Source organism: Coregonus clupeaformis, chromosome 33, assembly GCF_020615455.1.
Source record: "Coregonus clupeaformis isolate EN_2021a chromosome 33, ASM2061545v1, whole genome shotgun sequence".
Taxonomy (NCBI): domain Eukaryota; kingdom Metazoa; phylum Chordata; class Actinopteri; order Salmoniformes; family Salmonidae; genus Coregonus; species Coregonus clupeaformis.
In genome coordinates, this window is record NC_059224.1 from 13,994,694 (window position 1) to 14,017,193 (window position 22,500).

Genomic DNA, 22,500 nt, shown 5'->3' on the forward strand with positions numbered 1-22,500 from the left:
CTTTCTCTCTCTCTCTCCTTCTCTTTTTCTCTCTCTCTACCCGTCATATTAATGTCATCCCTCCATAATAGTGCAGCCTGTCGCTGAGTGTTGGGATTTAATGCTGTAACCTCCATGTGCGCTTTTAATGTCCTGGCATAACACACACACACCACCAGAGAGGAGGGCTGTATCCCCAATGGCACCCTGAAAACCCGCATTAAATTCACTGAAAACCCGCATTAAATTCACTGAAAACCCGCATTAACACACTGTTATGTTAACAGTTTTGCACTTTTTATGTAGCCTACTTTTGTCCAGCTAATATCCTATCCACCGATAAAGCAACATTATGGACTAAACGTTCAAATCCTGTTGCTGCAGGATTACTTTGCTACGACAATACTGGTCAAATTAAGATATGATATATAATACATCAGCCACACTATCAGCCAGACTGTAAATGTAGAGTGATCATGTGGTTCAAGTGGAGTAAAATAGTGATTCCTTTCCACTGTCTGTCTGTCAAATCCAGTGTTTTCCATAGGGATATGGAGAGGCTTCGCCAGGTGGAACGGCTGCGTCCTGACAAAGATGGATGTGGTGTGACGTGATTAGATATGGGCGATGTGTGAGCACACGTCTGCCTGCTGCCTGCCTCCCTAGGAGCATGTGTGTGTGTGTGTGTGTGTTTTACTAGTCGTATGTACAGGATACACACATGGTATACACTGTCAGGTTCCTTCTCGACAAATCAACAACAACAAAAAATTATAAAAGAGTACAAACATAAACCAAATGGCTCAGTAGAATAGAATAGTATTTTAAATGAAGTATTAGCAATAGTAAATAGGAGTGTGTGTGTGTGTGTGTGTGGGTGTGTGGGTGTGGTGTGTGATCTTGTAACGACTGTGTAATGATGTAGTAACAAGGACATGATAGAGGTCATTGGCAGCCATGATATGTGATACCAGCATATTGCAACTGATTTAAGATAGAGCCACAGAGCCATGACAGTGAATGTCATTTGAAGACATCACATCATCAGTGGAGGCACTTTATTTAATGTTAATGCCGTTTATTTGTTTAACGTACCAATACATGTGCTACTCTGTTTTGCCTGTCTCCAACAGGTCTTGTCTGTCTCCAACAGGTCTTGCCTGTCTCCAACAGGTCTTGCCTGTCTCCAACAGGTCTTGTTGTCTCCAACAGGTCTTGTCTGTCTCCAACAGGTCTTGTCTGTCTCCAACAGGTCTAGTTGATCTGTGAGTGACCTGTCCCTTTCACACCATTTTGAACAGTGTATTTCTGCTCTGCCACACAGCTGAGAAACCAGCAGTGATACTGCCTTTGATAGTGACATCATCCAGGATGTCCCTAATTTGCTTTATGTTGATGCCAGAGGATTCACATCCTAAGCCCTGCTCACTATGCAGTTACACAGTTAGCGTTAGCCATGTGTTGGAAAACAACATTACTCGTAGCTAACAGTAGGAGTCTGCAACCAGCTATTCTACTCACACATCCTTTGTCAATACACCTCATCAGAGAGAGAGAGAGAGAGAGAGAGAGAGAGAGAGAGAGAGAGAGAGAGAGAGAGAGAGAGAGAGAGAGAGAGAGAGAGAGAGAGAGAGAGAGAGAGAGAGAGAGAGAGAGAGAGAGAGAGAGAGAGAGAGAGAGAGAGAGGGGCAAGGACATGGAAATGAAGCATCTAGAAGAGGGGATAGGCAGGGGCCGAGGGGGGAGGAGTGGTGGGGAGAGGGGGAGGATGGGGGAGGCAGGGACATGGAAATGAAGAAAATCTTTTTGTAACGTAATCAGTTCTATCATGGCGAAAATCAGACTTCTCTTTTGCTATCAGCCAAACTACGGAAGAAAAGCAACATGTCTGCTATTCGCATTTGCATCATTCTGATTGGTCGAGAGTCTACAGCAAAGAATTTAGACTATCCCGATATCCGAAAAAATGTAATTATATTATTCAAATAGTAATATAATTTCAAATGCCCATCCCTACCAAGGACCAAGACCATGTTTGACCAACCAATACATCTCCTACTGAGCTTTCCTGCACCCCTCTACCTGATGAAATGCACCCAAAAATGGCTGTTATTTTTCTATTGTAGTGTACATTGCACTCTCGTAGGTAGGATCATTGTTGTACTGTGTGTAATGAGCTGTCGTGGGTAGCATCATGGTTGTACTGTGTGTAATGAGCTGTCGTGGGTAGCATCATGGTTGTACTGTGTGTAATGAGCTGTCGTGGGTAGCATCATGGTTGTACTGTGTGTAATGAGCTGTCGTGGGTAGCATCATGGTTGTACTGTGTGTAATGAGCTGTCGTGGGTAGCATCATGGTTGTACTGTGTGTAATGAGCTAGGCTAGATGCAGACATCCCACAATAGTAGCCTAAGTTACCAGAATCCCTCTGTCTACAGACATTCTGCTAGATGTAAATGACTGAATATCTGCAGACAGACATCTTAAACTGAGTGACATTTGATAGGTAATCTCCCAAAATAATCCACCTGTCACCTGCTTAGAGTGCATGGGACGGTCTAGGGTTGCTATGGGATGGTCAAGGGTTGCTACGGGACGTTCAAGGGTTGCTATGTCGACGTCCCTGCACCAGTGTGGTTTACAGCTTATAACAGGAACAGGGTTGTACTGTACCATACAGGTACTGATACAGGTTATTACAGGAACAGGGTTCTACTTTACCAAACAGGAACTGCTACAGCATACATAAGGCTTCCTGTCTAGTAGTCCCAAATGGCACCCTTTGTGTAGAATGGGAGAAAAAAAACAGAGAAAGATCAGTTTTCGTTTTCTCAAGTTGGCCGTATGTGTCCAGGTTCATTTTGTAACCCCGGGTTCTCTGCTTCGGAGACATATTGTTCCCATATGGTGACGTCAAGTGGTGAACTGAAAAGAGAACTATATTGATCTATTGCTGGTAGTAAGCACTATAGACTGTAGTAGGGCCGTCGTTGTCTAAGGTTTAAGATTAAAGCTAAAAGCAGCAATAAACTCCAGATGCATGTGAAGCATTTGAAGAAGACATCAGTATAGGGATTACTTAAACGCATCAGGGATGTGAACATTCATGAATTAATCATAAGTAAATAGCTTTTTTGATTGTATTGATAATGTTAAGTGACATTCATAGTCTGCTGAAGACTGATGCATGCTCTGAAATCACATTAATATTCTGAATGAGTTATTATACATGGTGTAAGCACAGTTCTCTACAGACGACATAGAAGGCCTAACCGTAAGCTATTTTCATTTCCATGTCCTCCCCCTCAAGTTCAATATTTACCAGTGTATTATTGCTATCTTTGATGCTTTATTGTTTGTCTGTACAGTGTCTTATCTGCTGGTTCTTGGGATGATGAATGCCAGAGCAATCAGTCAGATGAAAAACCACAAAGTCAGTCAGTGAAGTAAACAGAGAGAAAGAGTACATTTTGATTTAGACTAGACATAATCTACAGTGCACTCACTGGAAATACTGTGCTGTGTGTTTTCATCCTTCTCTCTCTCTCTCTCTCTCTCTCTCTCTCTCTCTCTCTCTCTCTCTCTCTCTCTCTCTCTCTCTCTCTCTCTCTCTCTCTCTCTCTCCCTTTCTTCCTCGCTCTCTCTCTCCCTCCAGGATCAACAATACACTCTCTTGTGTTTACATGTAGTCGGTCCAAAAAACAAACCCAAACCACCAGCAGCCTAGCCTGCTCTAGCAGCAGTCTTTCCATCTCCCTCTCTCTGTGGTTCACCGCCTCTCCTGCCCTCAGACCAGAAACTTGTGATTGGCTTATTGACAGTATGAAATACAGGCAAATATTGTTTAATGTATTACGCAACTAGCAGTAATTGAATGTATTTACAGATCACTAAGACTTGAGTAAATGACAGGGATAGCCTGTTATTCTGAAGGTGGCAGCTTCTAAAAGGTAATACATGGAGCACAGACGGTGGTGTTGTTGCAGTAGCAGCCAGTGTGTTCTTCTTTTAATTAACATGCAGGGTGAATCATTTACTGTATATGAAGGGATCATAATTATGTCATGTTTTAACTGTCAAATATGACAGATTATACAATGGACTTCTTGCTTGCGTCAATTATATGTTTTTCATGGAGGCCATCAATAATCTCTTTGTGGGTTGTGAGTCCGATTCCTGTCTGGTCCACCATATATACTCAATGTATGTTTCAACATCAATGTCTACACTTCTGTACGTTTTGGATAAGAGCTTTGACTATAACATAAACTTACATCCATTCTCCTCCTCTCCTCTCTACTTCCAGCGAGAGAAGAGAACGTGGCGACGTTCCGTGGTTCCGAGTACTTCTGCTACGACCTGTCCCAGAACCCCATCCAGTCCTCCAGTGATGAGATCACGCTCTCCTTCAAGACGTGGCAGAGGAACGGCCTCTTACTCCACACAGGGAAGTCTGCTGACTACGTCAACCTGGCCCTAAAGGACGGGGCGGTGAGCCTGGTCATCAACCTGGGCTCCGGGGCCTTCGAGGCCATTGTGGAGCCCGTCAACGGGAAGTTCAACGATAATGGCTGGCACGACATCAAGGTCACACGCAACCTCAGACAGGTAACCATGCGACTGAGGAGACAGAGGTCTACGACTGGTATTGATTAGTCATAGTAATAGATTAATTGGTTGGTAGTAGTGGCTTGGGTTTATGTTGTTAGATTAGTGTTTACCTCTGTTTACAATTGATGTATTATAATATATGTATTTGTATTTTTTTATAGCACCTTTTCCAAGTGCCCTAAGCACTTTAGATAGTTGTCAAATATGTCGTGTTGAGAAATATTATGAGAGAGACATTATGAGTTTGTGTAGTGTTGAATTATTATCATTATGGTTAGATAGCGTTTTCCCCTCTATTTTATCCCCTAGCAGTGACTGTCAATGAAGAAGCACAGACTGCATAGTGATTGATAGCTTAGTGGTGGAGCAGCCGATACTGTGGCTCTGTACTCTTCTCTTTTCCTTATCTTATGGTGAACGTGAAGACTTCCCTATTTCCTTCATTTAAACGTATCTGATATTACCTTGCTTTTATACTCCACTAAGCTGACACTTCTATCAGGGGCTGTGTCGTAGGGCCGCTATCTCGTCACCTTCAGAAAGTAGCTGTTTTCCTTTATACAACTAGATGTGTATCCTCTGTATAGCTACAGAAACTACAAGGCATGGTTTAAGACATCCATTAACTCAGGACAAATGCAGGGTCTTCGGGTGACAGACTGTAGTAGCCTTCTGATGGACATTTGTTTCAGATCAGTGGAGCATCTTATTCAAATGCTACAAATGGATGTTAAAATGACCTCTGATAGGCCCTCTATTGTCACATTGTCAGCTTAGATAGTTTATAGTACTTCTAATCATACGGATGGTGAACACATCAGAATACTAGAATGGATATGAACCTTCTTATGATGGGATAAAGGTCAGCCATTTTGGTCAGAGAGTTGGTCAACCATGGTTTGGCAGTGCTGTAATGAGATAGTGTGTAAAATAATGAATTTGAAGAATTTATCTGCAGTGTATGTTTGCTAGCTAGTCGGACAGTTTTAAAGGAATGATTCCCTTAATTTTTCTAAATAACTGCCACTATGCAAACATTCCATTCAAACAATACAGTCAATTCACAGCCAAACACTGGCTCAAATCAGTTGATGATAGGACTTAGACAAGTTGTAAATGCAACAAGTACTGATATTGTATCATATAATAACACTCACAGCTTTCCAAGAAAACCAAAATTTAGACATGTATGGTCTGTTCACATATATTTCAGAGGCTATTGATACAGAAAATTGGTATAAAACCCGTATAAACTGTATTTATAATTATATGACAATATGTTTGGTTGACAATAATTCTATTAAACAATTTCTGATACATTACATGCCTTCCTTTTATTGTCCTGCATAGGTAAAATCAGGATTATGCCTCTACTGCCATTCATTCCAATTAGACCGGTTTGGATTTCTCCCAGACCAATATGGCTGCCATTTTCACCCTATTCTGGAACATTGAGGGTTTAGCCCCTCTAGTAATTGAACAGGATCTCTATGGCTATACTCTGCTACTGCTATGTACTGTACTATAACTATAACTCTATGACTTTAATTCTATTCTAACATCGTTACTCAACTCAACTTTAAGAAGTAGGGCTTTACACTGGATATATATATATACTTTTACTATAAGAGTGAAGGCGCAGTGAGAGAAGCGATAGCAGATAGCCGTTTGTTTGTGGTGTGGAGAGGGAGTGGCCAGTGGGCAGTGAAAGGCTTTCTTCAGCCAGTACAATGGAGCCTTGAATGGAGGTGAAGAAAGGCTGAAAAGTAAGTAAAGACGCTAACAGGTTGTTAAAGGATGTAGCGCACTAGCTAGCTACCACTGAAGGAACACTGACTCACAGACCAGAGGCTAAGCTAGGCTTCTTTTTTTTTTTTCTCCTTCTCTCTCTCTTCTTCCTCTCTGTCTATCATTCTTTCCCTTTCGGTCAGTCTATCTCCTCTCTTTGGAAAGACATGCTTTGTTAGACTAACACTTACCTTTCATGAAATACTAAGTCATTTTATTTACTTACTAACTAACAGTTATCTAAACAACTAACCAATGTACTAACTAACTATCATCCTACTTCTCCTACGTCATTGGTTTTTATTTGGGTTTCTTTCTTCTCCCATCCCTTTATTAACAACCGTTTTGTTCACTATTCTTTTGATTTCCTTTCTTCCCCCTTTTCCGGAAAGCAATCAGGCATTGGACACGCTATGGTAAACATACTGCATTGTCTGGTAGATATCATTCTTATTGTCTTTTTTGGGGTTTGCCGTGTGTGTCCCCCCCCTACCCCCTCTTCTTTTTCTTTTTATAATTTTAATTTCATCCTAGACACTTCTTATCAAAAAATGAGGAAATGGGTTTGTATTACCAACAGCTTTCTTCAGTTCTCAATATCCTCTCTTCCCTGGCCTCTCAACCTCTTCCCCACCCTCCTCTTTTTTCAGTCCGGCTTTTACTTGTTTTCATTTTTTATTCCTCATTGCTACGAAGTTTGCAGAGGTTCTTCGAGTCTCAAAAGAACGACCAGATTCGCTCCCTGACTTTTGATATTTTGTCAGGGATACATACAAAAATAGATGTTTTTCCACCAAATAAAAATCTCCAAATTTTTGGTGAGGACTGTCGCCGCCCAAGAACTGAGAGAAGCTCTGCCACAATCCAAACAACAAGAGTGAATCTTCAACCAACCAGCAGCCGCCAAACTCCGGTCCGGGCATTATAATGCTAAACAGAAACAAAATGGCAACCCAGAGACGAAATGGCGACCCCTTTCTTTACCGGAGCTCTGACAGTTGTTTCCAACACACTCAGTCTGGCACATGGCATGCCCACCACCTCTCATCAATGCCTTTTCACCTCCTGACCTCTGACATCGTATGACCTTTACCCTCTCACCCCCTCACCCTCCTCACCGATAACCACTAACACTTCACTTTCACATTCACTCACCTTCCACCTATCACCCACTATCACTGTCCTGTCCTGTCCCCCCATCCCTGGGTGTTGTGTTTGTAGCATGCTGGTGACAGTGGTGTCTGTGTGTTGTGGCTAACATTACTCCCGCCCCCTCCCGATCCCCTTGACTTGATTGGTGGATGTACCCTGTCTCCCGATTGGCTTGATCATGCTTTGTATGACATCAAATCATTTATACCCCTTACATGTCAAACTTATTTGTGTTTTTGTAAACTTCTGAAGAATGAAAACCTTGGTTTCTGCATTTGTGAAGTTGTGTGATAATCCTCCCTATGTAATGCATGTGTGTGTATAAGGCCGAGTGTGTGTGACTGAGAGCGTGTGCGTTTGTGTGCGTGTGATTGTTTGTATAGTTACAAATTGAACCCTGAAACCTAAGACAAGTACAAGCAATTTGTCCTTGGCAATTTGTCCATTTTACTAACCCTCTCCCAACCTGAACTATCCAAACCGAATGAGAATCCATTATCTTACCCCCATCAAAAGCTAAAGAAAATATGATCCTCTGCTCTGACATATTTTCTTTATCTGTCCTGTGAACCTACCTATGACTAAAACCATTAAATAATACCTCAAACGCTGTCTTATCCAAACTATCAAACTATTGCTCCAAGGTACAAAAGCTACTAGGTACTAGCTACTAGGTACTATCTACTACAGTGGCTTCAGAAAGTATTCACACCCCTTGACTTTTTCCAGCTTTTGTTGTGTTAAAGGCTGATTTTTTTGTCACTACACACAATACCCCATAATGTCAAAGTGGAATCATGTTGCAAGACATTTTTACTAATTAATAAAAAATGAAAAGCTGAAATGTCTTGAGTCAAGTGGATAAGAGCGTCTGCTAAATGACATAAATGTAAATGTAAATGTAGATGGCCGGGCGGGGTGGGTGTGGAGCCAGAGACAGCAAGGGTTCAAACTGTAGAACCCAGTTCCTACATTTGAATAAAAAAATTGATTTTATTAAACAGAACTATGCTACATTTTATCTCTGGGACCCTCAGGATGACAAATCAGAGCAAGATTACTGAATGTAAGTTCATTATTTATCTTCAGAGGTGAATGTATCAAACCAGTTGCCGTGATAATTGTTTTATTGACGTGCACTCTCCTCAAACAATAGCATGGGATTTTTTCACTGTAATTGCTACTGTAAATTGGACAGTGCAGTTAGATTAACAATAATTGAAGCTTTCTGCCTATATAAGACATGTCTATGTCCTGGAAAGTTTGCTGTTACTTACAACAGTCATGCTAATCATATTAGTGCACGTTATCTCAACCGTCCCGTATACGGGACACCGATCCCGTAGAGGTTAACATGATTTTTAAATGACTACCTCATCTCTGTACCTCACACATAAAATTATCTGCAAGGTCCCTCAGTCGAGCAGTGAATTTCAAACACAATTTCAACCACAAAGACTGGGGAGGTATTCCAATGCCTCACAAAGAAGGGCACCTATTGGTAGATGGGTACAAATAAAAAAAGCGGACACTGAAAATCCCTTTGATCATGGCGAAGTCATTAATTACACTTTGGATAGTGTATCAATACACCCAGTCACTACAAAGACACAGGCGTCCTTCCTAACTCAGATGCCGGAGAGTTACAGAGTTTAATGGCTGTGATAGGAGAAAACTGAGGATGGATCAACAACATTGTAGCTACTCCACAATACTAACCTAATTGAGAGAGTGAAAAGAAGGAAACCTGTAAAGAATAAAACATATTCCAAAATGTGCATCCTGCTTGCAACAAGGCACTAAAGTAATGCTGCAAAAACATTTGGCAAAGCAATTAACTTTTGGTCCTGAATACGAAGTGTTATGTTTGGGGCAAGTCCATTACAAGACATGACTTTGTACTTTGCACTGAGCACAGGCACAATCCTAAAGGAAAACCTGGTTCAGTCTGCTTTCCACCAGACACTGGGAGACCTTTCAGCAGGACAATAACCTAAAACACAAGGCCAAATCTACACTGGAGTTGCTTACCAAGAAGACAGTGATTGTTCCTGAGAGGCCAAGTTACAGTTTTGACCTAAATCTACATGAAAATCTATGGCAAGACCTTAAAACGGTTGTCTAGAAATGATCAACAACCAATTTGACAGAGCTTGAAGAATTTTGAAAAAAATAATGGGAAAATGTTGCACAATCCAGGTGTGGAAAGTGCTTAGAGACTTACCCAGAAAGACTCACAGCTGTAAGGTGCTTCTACAAAGTATTGACTCAGGGGTGTGAATACTTATGTAAATATAATATTTATGTTTTTCATTTTCAATAAATTTGCAAACATTTCTCAAAACATGTTTTCTCTTTTGTCATTATGGGGCATTGTGTGTAAATGCGTGAGAAAATAAATATATTTCTTCCATTTTTAATTCAGGCTGTAACAAAAACAATCTGGAATAAGTCAAGTGGTATGAATACTTTCTGAATACTTGTGGTATGAATACTTTCTGAAGCCACTGTAGCTACTATGAACTAGCTACTAGCCCAGGTGATCTCAGTCAAGAGTAACTGAATAAAATACATAGTTATAGTCCATTAGGTCAGAGCAGACCAAGGGGAGAGCTGTGTGTATCCTATACATATTGAACAGAGAGTTCCACCTCAGTGCCTAATGGTTTGGCTTTGGTATGTGTTACCCTATAACAGGTGACCATCTCTGTGGATGGGATCCTCACCACGACAGGCTATACCCAGGAAGACTACACCATGCTGGGGTCTGACGACTTCTTCTACGTGGGTGGGAGTCCTAGTACGGCTGACCTACCTGGTTCTCCTGTCAGCAACAACTTCATGGGCTGCCTGAAAGAGGTAGGTTTAGGTTGGAGGTACTGAAGGTACCCACATACCCCCCAGTTGAATTACATATGTAAAATCAGCAAGGTTGTCCTCCGCTAAGCAGCGGCAGCAATGAGAAATGCAATTGCATTATCAATGAAAGCTGATGAGTTGGCAGACAAGGGAAGTGCTCGGCAGCCATTCAATATTTCTCAGCTTCATCTAACTCACAACATTCACAGCAGTTAGTTGTGTGTGAGAAAATGGCCCCCGAATACTTGACTGTCATATGTCATTTGCAGTCTCAGCTTGACTGCAGTAAAGCAGTGGAATACCGTATGCCAGTCCTAGTGCTTACTACCAAGAAAGGGAATTTTGGTGTGATAAGACACAACGTATTGTTGTTGTTCTAGGATATTTGAAATATATATTTAAAAATGTACTAAAATGTACTTTAGAATGTACTACAATGCACTAAAATGAACTTTAGAATGTACTACAATGTACTAAAATTAACTTTAGAATGTACTAAAGTGAACTTTAGAATGTACATAAATGTACTTTAGAATGTACTACAATGTACTAAAATTAACTTTAGAATGTACAAAAATTTACTTTAGAATGTACAACAATGAACTTGTGGTTCTTTCACCTAGTCTCACCTTAAGATGGATGCGCTAACTGTTAGTCACTCTGTATATGAGTGTCTGGTAAATGAATAAAATGTTTGAAAAAGAAAAGGAGAGTTCACTCTAGGAGCTCAGATGCAGTAATTTAATAACCAACGTTTGAACAGCCAAGCTGTCTTCACCAGGGTATAATGACAAACACTGTAGGTCACTAGTTTATACAGTTTGAAAGGACACACAGGTGTCTGTAATGATGACTGGCTGTGGCTTGATTTCATTGGTCGATTTACAGATTTGCAAAACTGAAAACTGAACCACCGCATTTAACCGTGGCAAGGTGACTGGGAACATGGCAGAATACAAACAGTGTAGTTATTCCCTCCGCAAGACAATCAAACAGGCAAAACGTCAGTATAGGGACAAAGTGGAATCGCAATTCAACGGCTCAGACACGAGACGTATGTGGCAGGGTCTACACACCACTAAGGGAAAACCAGCCACGTCGCGGACACCGGCGTCTTGCTTCAGGACAAGCTAAACACCTTTTTCGCCCACTTTGAGGATAATACAGTGCCACCGATGTGGCCCGCTACCAAGGACTGTGGGATCTCCTTCTCTGTGGCCGACGTGAGTAAGACATTTAAGCGTGTTAACCCTCGCAGATGGCATCCCTAGCCGCGTCCTCAGAACATGCGCAGACCAGCTGGCTGGTGTGTTTACGGACATATTCAATCTCTCCCTGTCCCAGTCTGCTGTCCCCACATGCTTCAATATGGCCACCATTGTCCCTGTACCCAAGAAAGCAAAGGAACTGAACTAAATGACTATCAGGAAAAAGCAGATGGAGCACCCCCCTATCCACATCGACGGGACCGCAGTGGAGAAGGTGAAAAGCTTCAAGTTCCTCAGCGTACACATCACTGACAAACTGAAATGGTCCACCCACACAGACAGTGTGGTGAAGAAGGCGCAACAGTGCCTCTTCAACCTCAGGAGGCTGAAGAAATTTGACTTGGCACCTAAAACCCTCACACATTTTTACCGATGCACCATTGAGAGCATCCTGTCAGGCTGTATCACCGCCTGTACGGCAACTGCACCGCCTGCACCCGCAGGGCTCTCCAGATGGTGGTGCGGTCTGGGGAGAAAACTACCAGCCCTCCAAGACACCTACATTACCCGATGTCACAGGAAGGCCAAACAGATCGTCAAGGACAACAACCACCCGAGCCACTACCTGTTCACCCGCTTTCATCCAGAAGGCGAGGTCAGTACAGGTGCATCAAAGCTGGGACAGAGAGAATGAAAAACAGCTTCTATCTCAAGGCCATCAGACTGTTAAATAGCTTCCACTAGCACATTAGAGGCTACTGCCTATATACAGATTTTTGAAATCACTGGCCACTTTAATAAATGGAACACTAGTCACTTTAATAATGTTTACATATCTTGCATTACTCATCTCATATGTATATACTGTATTCTATAGTATTCTACTGTATCTTAGTCTATGCCACTCTGACATTGCTTGTCTATATATTTATTGATGTATTCTTAATTCCATTGCTTTACTTATATTTGTGTTTATTGGGTATATGTTGTGAAATTGTTAGATATTACTTGTTAGACATGCGGCACTGTCGGATCTAGAAACACAAGCATTTCACTACACCCTCAATAACATCTGCTAAACACATGTACAGTGGGGAGAATAAGTATTTGATACACTGCCAATTGTGCAGGTTTTCCTACTTACAAAGCATGTAGAGGTCTGTAATTTTTATCATAGGTACACTTCAACTGTGAGAGACGGGATCTAAAATAAAAATCCAGAAAATCACATTGTATGATTTTTAAGTAATTAATTTGCATTTTATTGCATGACATAAGTATTTGATCACCTACCAACCAGTAAGAATTCCGGCTCTCACAGACCTGTTAGTTTTTCTTTAAGAAGCCCTCCTGTTCTCCACTCATTACCTGTATTAACTGCACCTGTTTGAACTCGTTACCTGTATAAAAGACACCTGTCCACACACTCAATCAATCAAACAGACTCCAACCTCTCCACAATGGCCAAGACCAGAGAGCTGTGTAAGGACATCAGGGATAAAATTGTAGACCTGCACAAGGCTGGGATGGGCTACAGGACAATAGGCAAGCAGCTTGATGAGAAGGCAACAACTGTTGGCGCAATTATTTGAAAATGGAAGAAGTTCAAGATGACGGTCAATAACCCTCGGTCTGGGGCTCCATGCAAGATCTCACCTCGTGGGACATCAATGATCATGAGGAAGATGAGGGATCAGCCCAGAACTACACGGCAGGACCTGGTCAATGACCTGAAGAGAGCTGGGACCACAGTCTCAAAGAAAACCATTAGTAACACACTACGCCGTCATGGATTTAAATCCTGCAGCGCACGCAAGGTCCCCCTGCTCAAGCCAGCGCATGTCCAGGCCCGTCTGAAGTTTGCCAATGACCATCTGGATCATCCAGAGGAGGAATGGGAGAAGGTCATGTGGTCTGATGAGACAAAAATAGAGCTTTTTGGTCTAAACTCCACTCGCCGTGTTTGGAGGAAGAAGAAGGATGAGTACAACCCCAAGAACACCATCCCAACCGTGAAGCATGGAGGTGGAAACATCATTCTTTGGGGATGCTTTTCTGCAAAGGGGACAGGACGACTGCACCGTATTGAGGGGAGGATGGATGGGGCCATGTATCGCGAGATCTTGGCCAACAACCTCCTTACCTCAGTAAGAGCATTGAAGATGGGTCGTGGCTGGGTCTTCCAGCATGACAACGACCTGAAACACACACCCAGGGCAACTAAGGAGTGGCTCCGTAAGAAGCATCTCAAGGTCCTGGAGTGGCCTAGCCAGTCTCCAGACCTGAACCCAATAGAACATATTTGAAGGGAGCTGAAAGTCCGTATTGCCCAGCGACAGCCCCGACACCTGAAGGATCTGGAGAAGGTCTGTATGGAGGAGTGGGCCAAAATCCCTGCTGCAGTGTGTGCAAACCTGGTCAAGACCTACAGGAAACGTATGATCTCTGTAATTGCAAACAAAGGTTTCTGTACCAAATATTAAGTTCTGCGTTTCTGATGTATCAAATACTTATGTCATGCAATAAAATGCAAATTAAAAATACTTAAAAATCATACAATGTGATTTTCTGTATTTTTGTTTTAGATTCCGTCTCTCACAGTTGAAGTGTACCTATGATAAAAAATTACAGACCTCTACATGCTTTGTAAGTAGGAAAACCTGCAAAATCGGCAGTGTATCAAATACTTGTTCTCCCCACTGTATGTGACCAATACAATTTGATTTGATTTGAGATAGAAATAGAACATATAAAAAGCATGAATGGATTACATATGATCATAAATACAATGTTGCTACAGAGGCCTACAAACATTATTTACAATGGATAGCAAAAACACAACTAATCACAAGAAAGGCTTCAGATCAAACTCAAACATCAAATGGTAAACTCTGATTTACCACCCCAAAATACCTCCGCACAACGTCTCCTTGGGTCTCTACCGGATGAAAACTACAAGTGTAATGGCTGAGCTCAATGCAATGGCACTTACAAATGTAGATCCTTCAAACACCCTCAAACAGTGAAACCGATCCCAATCAAAGGTGTTATCACGTTCTCCACTAAGGCAGTTATTTATCTTATGACTTGTCCTTGTGGTAAAAAGTATGTGGGCAAAACGAAGCCAGCACCTCCCCTAACCAGGTGTTCTACTCTGCTAGCCAGCACCTCTCCTAACCAGGTGTTCTACTCTGCTAGCCAGCACCTCTCCTAACCAGGTGTTCTACTCTGCTAGCCAGCACCTCTCCTAACCAGGTGTTCTACTCTGCTAGCCAGCACCTCTCCTAACCAGGTGTTCTACTCTGCTAGCCAGCACCTCCCCTAACCAGGTGTTCTACTCTGCTAGCCAGCACCTCTCCTAACCAGGTGTTCTACTCTGCTAGCCAGCACCTCGCCTAAACAGGTGTGCGTTTCTTCCGCCTCCAAATTAATAAACATGTAAATTTTACACTTCCAGGCATTTTAGGTTTTAGATGAAAGTCCTTCCTCTTCTTATTTTATTGGCCATTACTCATTCTAACCTCACCATGACACTCTGCTCTTGTGAAGTGATCTTGATCATCTACAATTTATTGTCTCTGTTCATTACACAATGCCTGAAATTAGCTTGAAATCTTCATAATTGTTTATCTTCCTTGATGCATCTTTAATCTATCATTTTCCACACCTTTGATAAACCTGCAACTATTGTGATTCAATTCTCATCATCACAAACACTCATATTTCAAAGGACAGCTATTTACTGTTGAAAGAGAGGATGCCAGTTGGAACCATTACAAGGCCATTTCATGGAAAATAAGCAAATTATTCAAATTATATGATGGGTTGATCTTGCTCTCTCTCCTCAGAAGGAAGACTAAGGCTGCATCCCAAATGGTACCCTGTTCCTCTTATAGTGCACTACGTCAAAAGTAGTGCATTAAATAGGGAATACTAGTGCCATGTGGGATGCAGACTAACAGAGTTACACTAACAGAGTTATACTAACAGCAGGCTGAGCTGCACAAGAACAATCCCAGCTCTCATATCCAACCATGCCGTGAGGGCACCTCTCTGTTGCTCACTGTGTCTCCTGTGTATCAGCTAAGGTTGCCCCTGGTAGGACTCTTGCTATGTCTATGTCACAACCGCATGATGGTGACTCTCCTCCTGCCCTACACACACACACACACACACACACACACACACACACACACACACACACACACACACACACACACACACACACACACACACACACACACACACACACACACACACACACACAGAGGAAAGTCACCTTGTCTCTTTTCTTTTATGTTTGACTGAGTGTTCCAGCTCCTTCACTAGAGATACTAAGCTACTTAAAACACGTCCGCACATTTTATTACAAGGTTACATTTTTGAACTTTCAAAGAGCAACAGTTCCTGTATGACCTGGAGTTGTATGATTGGTGGGGGGGTGTGTCCTCTATCTCTGACTGTGGGTGTGTCCTCTATCTCTGACTGTGGGTGTGTCCTCTATCTCTGACTGTGGGTGTGTCCTCTATCTCTGACTGTGGGTGTGTCCTCTATCTCTGACTGTGGGTGTGTCCTCTATCTCTGACTGTGGTCCAGTGTGGCTCACTTGGTAGAGCTGATGGTTGTGGGTTCAATTCTCACGGGGGACCAGTACGATCAAATATGAAAATGTATGTACTACTGTAATTCGCTCTGGATAAGAGCTTCTGCTAAATGACTTAAGTGGAAATTCAGATTAGGCCCTTAAATGGTTTACATCTATTTTTTTTTTACTCTGTTGCAGATGCCCCATATAAGAGATTAAGGGTAAAGGACAGATCTAACCCATGGTTGACGCATGAATTGTCTGAAAGATTTCATGAAAGGAAGTTAGCTAAGGCTAGATTGACTAATTCTATCTCTGATTGGCAGTCCTTCAGACATTTGAGAAATAGATGGCATACTCTGGTTAGAAAAGCAAAGTCAACATACTTCTTGAATTGTGTATCTGAGAGTGGTGGAAATCCAGCTAAATTCTGGAAATTGGTCAAATCTTTGAAATAAAGCTCCTCCCCCTCATTGCCCCAGTAGATTATGACTACATTTGGTCCCATAATATACTTTTATTTTTTATTTGTGGTGCTTTTAATAACCATTTTGCCTCAGCTGGTCACCTACTGTGCCCTCTGTAATTATTGGGACAGTGACAATATGTATTTATTTTGGCTCTGTACTCCAGCACTTTGGATTTGAAATGATACAATGACTGTGAGGTTAAAGTGCAGACTGTCAGCTTTAATTTGAGGGTATGAGTGAGAAAGTTACAGATGCACAAATAGCATTAAAGCTGACAGTCTGCACTTTAACCTCATGGTCATGGTGTCATTTCAAATCCAAAGTGCTGGAGTTCAGAGTCAAAACAACAACAAATGTGTCACTGTCCCAGTAAATACGGAGGGCACTGTATGTGAAAGAATACTTTCTGAAAATACCTCAAGTTCCACTAGAGGGAGTCCTTTATTCACCTCTAAACTGATAGCAGATAATGATGCACTTCCAAGCACTCACTCTTGTTTTCCATTTGAACCATTTTATGTCAACGATGTACTAAGTGCCTTGCAAAAATGTGTGTAAAGCTGATTTGCTTGATCCCTTTTTACTGCAGCTTTCTGCCTCATTGTACAACCTTTGTCTAACATGTTTTATTTAACACTTGCTTCTTGTGCTATCCCTAAGATCTGGAAGGTGGCGCATGTCCTCCCCCTTCACAAAGGTGGGGATCCTTCTGACCAAGATAAATACTGCCCAATTTCGAAACTATCTTGTCTGGCTGCACATCTGACTGGCAAATGTACTGTAGTTGAGAAATGATGTGACTAAACTGAACAAAAAGAAGAAAGAAATTGTAGAAAACTGACAAAGTATGATGGAAAAAAGCTTTGGAATATTTTAAATGAAATCATGGGCAGAAAGACTAATTCAACCCCAACTTTCATTGAATCAGAATGATAATTGATCACAAAACCTTTTGATGTTGATAATTACTTGAATGGCTATTTAATTGGCAAAGTAAGCAAACTTAGGCATGGAATGCCAACAACAACTGTGAGCCATCATATTCATGCATAAAATACCTAATAATAAAGGGAAAGCATTGTCATTTAGAATTTTGTAAAGTTAGTGTGGGTGAGGTGGAAAAATTACTGTTGTCCATCAATAACGAGAAATCACGTGGCATTGGCAACTTAGATGGAAAGCTGCTGAGGATGGTAGAGGACTCTTTTGCCACTCCTATTTGTCATATCTTGAGTCTGAAGGGAAGCCAAAGTCAATCCGATACCCAATAATGTTTATGCACCCTTTACTGGTCACAGGGTTGGTTAACTCTTAAGGTCCCTCGTGTCTCTACCATCCTAAGTAAATCAGCCTTAAGTGTCAACGCCCCCCATGTTTGGAATAATTTACAAAACCTCATTACATCTTGAATCTCTGGTGCCAACAGGGCAGTTTAGAACACTGATGAGGGATGAATTCACTGAGGTTTGCAAGTTTTTAAGTTTATTGTAACAATTTATTTGTTTTGTTGAAATGTAGTGTATCTGTAACTGCTGTATTGTTTGTTCTCAGGGAACAATTGCGAATGAGATCCTAGTCCCTAAATATAGAGCCCATAGGGAATAGGGTGCCATTTGGGACGCACCCACAGCATGCGATCCATGATGGACTGCAATGTGTTGCATGACTGACTGACTGTCTGCTGGGTCTATCCCTTACAACCATGTCAGCCCTACTATGGCTCTGTCTGGGCTGATGAACTCTGCCTGCCAGCACACTGCCTATATCCCTTCCTCTCTCTCTGTCTCTCTCTCTCTCTCTCTCTCTCTCTCTCTCTCTCTCTCTCTCTCTCTCTCTCTCTCTCTCTCTCTCTCTCTCTCTCTCTCTCTCTCTCACTCTTCCTCTCTCTGTCTGTCTATCTTTCTGTCCCCCTCCATCCCTCTCCTCCTCTGTGCACAGCTGATGAGGGATGATTCAGTTCATTTGAGCCCACTGGATGGTTGGATCACGCTTCATCACTGCCTCTCTCTTCCAATGATTTTCTCATGAAACAAAGGGAGAAGGAGGAATGAGGGAGGAGATCCAGAGCTGAAACAGAGGGAGAAGGAGGGATGGAGGAGGAGGGAGGAGAGCCAGAGCTGAAACAGAGGGAGAAGGAGGAATGGAGGAGGAAGGAGGAGATTGCCAAAGCTGGGCCAGAGAGTGGGGTGGGAGGAGGAGGAGTTGGAATCTTCTCTCTCTCTTTCTCTCTCTTCCTCCTTCTCTCCCTCCCTGACTATCTCCCTCCCTCCCTCCCTCCCTCCCTCCCTCCCTCCCTCCCTGACTATCTCCCTCCCTCTCTGTCTATATTCCTCCCTCTCTCCTTCCCTCCCTATCTCCCTCCCTCTCTCCTTCCCTCCCTGACTATCTCCCTCCCGCTCTCATTCCCTCCCTGACTATCTCCCTCCCTCTCTGACTTCTCCCTCCCTCTCTCCCTCCCTCTCTGACTATCTCCCTCCCTCTCTCCCACCCTCCCTGACTATCTCCCTCCCGCTCTCCTTCCCTCCCTAACTATCTCCCTCCCTCCCACCCTCCCACCCTCCCTGACTATCTCTCTCTCTCCCTCCCTCTCTCCTTCCCTCCCTGACTTTCTCCCTCCTCCTCTCCTTCCCTCCCTGACTATCTCCCTCCCTCCCTCCCTCCCTCCCTCCCTGACTATCTCTCTCCCTCCCTCTCTCCTTCCCTCCCTGACTATCTCCCTACCTCCCTCCCTGACTATCTCTCTCCCTCCCTCTCTCCTTCCCTACCTGACTATCTCCCTCCCTCCCTCCCTGACTATCTCCCTCCCTCTCTCCTTCCCTCCCTCTCTCTCTTTCCCTGCCTGGGAATAAAAGAGAATGCTACTGTAGTCCTCCTCTATTCTCTGCTCCCCCCACACCCTCTAGGCATAGGGATGATAGCATCATCCCTCCTCGTGTGCAGCCATGTGGGCCAGCAGTCATGTGACGTGGGCCATGTCTCCTGGCGTCCACAGGGCACCAGCGCCAAGCCAAGCAGGCCAGGGCTCTAAAGAGTCAGCTTGTGTAGCAGATCAGCTCTGAGAGGCTGTTGTGGCTGCTACTGTCACCCAGATTGTGGAAGGAGGGGAGGGAGGGGGATTAGGGAAGAACTGAGGGAGGGAATCAGGGAGGGAGTAAGCGAGAGACCAACATTTGGCATTTGGGAGGAACGTACTGCCCCATCATCCTCAAAGTCGTCATCAGCCATGTTCTGTTTTTAACCAAACCAGTCTCTGCTCATTTCAGTTTTTTCTGGGAAATTTAAATCACACACAGCACACGTTTGCTCAGAGGCACGAAGGGATGCTCCTCTGACCTCTAACCCCTGACCTTTGCACTGCGTATGACCCCTGAGGATACAGCCAGCGAGCTTTGCAGTAGACAGACACACAACAATGTGGCCCCTGTCTCTTTTTAAAGAGAGCCCCACACATCCATACAATGGACATGGTTCTGATATGTGGCCTTTGTCTTTCTAGAGCCAGTATAACTTACTCTACTCTAACAGCATCAAATCCCTCCAGCCTCCACATAGGTGAGCTATTGTTACACTAAGCTCACATATTCATCTTAATGATGTCCCTATTTGTCCACACACTGCCAATCAGTCCCTCCATCCCCACCTAGGAATAAGAATATAATGATTTTCAATAATGTTTATTATATCACATGTATCTGGATCAAACCACCTTCTTTCAAATCCCTAATCCCTCCTCTCATCCAATTTCAAATCATATTTACACACAGGCTCATTGTAGCATCGATCTACCTCTGTTTACAGTTTTTTTCAATTGTTTACACGCGATTTTGAAAACAGAGTTATTTTTGTCAAAATATAATCACAATTATCCAAACACCACAATCAATTAGCAAAATTCCTAGATTGTTTGCAAAATGACACACTTCAGTCAAAACATACACACTTCAGTCAAAACATATACACATATTTGTGAAAATGCTATTTGTTTTCATTTAACCAACACAGTCATCAATGATCATACACTATTGCAGCCAGTTTCACACTGCTGTGATAAATAAAAAACACATTTGTAAAAAAAAAAAAAGATTTTTGGCCAGACATTCTTACTGTATGTGAGAGATAATTTAGGTGACAAAAAATAGTGAGAAACTCACAACATTATTCATGATTTGTTTTGAGATATAAGGAGAATGTAGACAAATACTGTAGGCCTACTATAACCTTACCAAGCACTGCACAACACTTGATGCTGCAGACTGAATATTTCAAGTATTTATTTCAATACTTACAGTATTTCTTACCATAATCAGTTACAGTAATCAACCAACAATGATATCAATTACTGTAAACAAATAAAATCCGTAGACAAATAAAAATTACTGCATGAATTACAGTACATACACTTTGACTCTGAAGAAAAGTAAAGTAAAAGTAAACAGAAATGAAAGAAAACTACTGTAAAAGCAACAAGAATACTGTAACTATCCGTCTCTCCGTCTGGCTGGATCAGGCCATAACATTTCATCCACATCACAGGCTATGTCTTCATTGGCAAGGCACCATTGGAAGAATCGCCTTGTGTGACGAATCCACCCCTGCACTGAAGCTGCTTCAATAAGATCACATGCCTGTTCCATGGCCTGAATGAGGGGCAAACGGTCATAAGGCCGCAGGTCATATACCTTCCACCGCCACGCTGAAAAAAATTATTCTATAGGATTCAGGAAGGGGGAGTATGGGGGAAGGTATACAACTTCAAAATCAGGGTGATCATGGAACCAGTTCTGGACTAGAGCAGCCCGATGAAATGAGACATTGTCCCAAACGACAATGTACCGCATCTGGTCCACTTGGTGTAATGCTGTGACAATCTCATGCAATCGGTCAAGAAATGCAAGTATCAGATTTGCATTATAGGGTCCCAGATTTGCATGGTGGTGGAGGACCCCATTTTGTGTGATAGCAGCGCAAAGGGTGATGTTACCCCCTCGCTGCCCTGGCACATTGGTGATTGCCCTGTGCCCAATTACATTTCTCCCTCTTCTTCTTGTTTTTGCAAGGTTAAATCCAGCCTCATTCACATATATAAATTCATGTTGAATTTCAGCAGCATCCATTTGCAAGACTCTCTGAAACACATTAAAGAAAATAGGATGCTATTCAATATCTATAGCACAGTATTTTTTTTGTGACAGAACATTATGAGCAGTGCATGATACCACACCATAGTCAGATGAACAATGCATACCTCCACATACTCATTGCGCAGATGTTTCACTCTCTCTGAATTTCTGTCAAATGGTACCCGATACAGTTGCTTCATGTATATTTGATTTTTTCTTTAGGATTCGACCTAATGTTGACAGAGAGACTCGTTGGATGTTATTGAAAATATTGTCATCATTGATGATATTGGCTTGGATTTCCGTAGCCTGATACAATTATTGGCCAAAACCATGTTCACAATGGCGGCCTCTTGTGCACAACTAAACATAGGGCCCCTTCCACCTTGGGTGTCCTCGACCCTCAATCCTATGTAAAAACAAAATAAGATAAAAATAAATAAATATATATATATATATATATATATATATATATATATATATATATATATATATATATACAGTGGGGAAAAAAAGTATTTAGTCAGCCACCAATTGTGCAAGTTCTCCCACTTAAAAAGATGAGAGAGGCCTGTAATTTTCATCATAGGTACCTGTCAACTATGACAGACAAAATTAGAAAAAAAAATCCAGAAAATCACATTGTAGGATTTTTAATGAATTTATTTGCAAATTATGGTGGAAAATAAGTATTTGGTCAATGACAAAAGTTTCTCAATACTTTGTT

General features: G+C 42.2%; 1 protein-coding gene across 1 annotated transcript in view; it reads left to right on the forward strand.

Annotated features, from left to right (window-relative positions):
- The window catches only part of LOC121548505 (neurexin-3b-like), a 518,873-nt gene that overhangs the window by 138,886 nt on the left and 357,487 nt on the right, over window positions 1-22,500 (forward strand). The window contains exons 6-7 of the mRNA XM_045210142.1: window positions 4,287-4,588; window positions 10,229-10,390. Coding sequence (XP_045066077.1) covers window positions 4,287-4,588; window positions 10,229-10,390 — 464 coding nt within the window. The remainder of the gene's footprint in view (window positions 1-4,286; window positions 4,589-10,228; window positions 10,391-22,500) is intronic.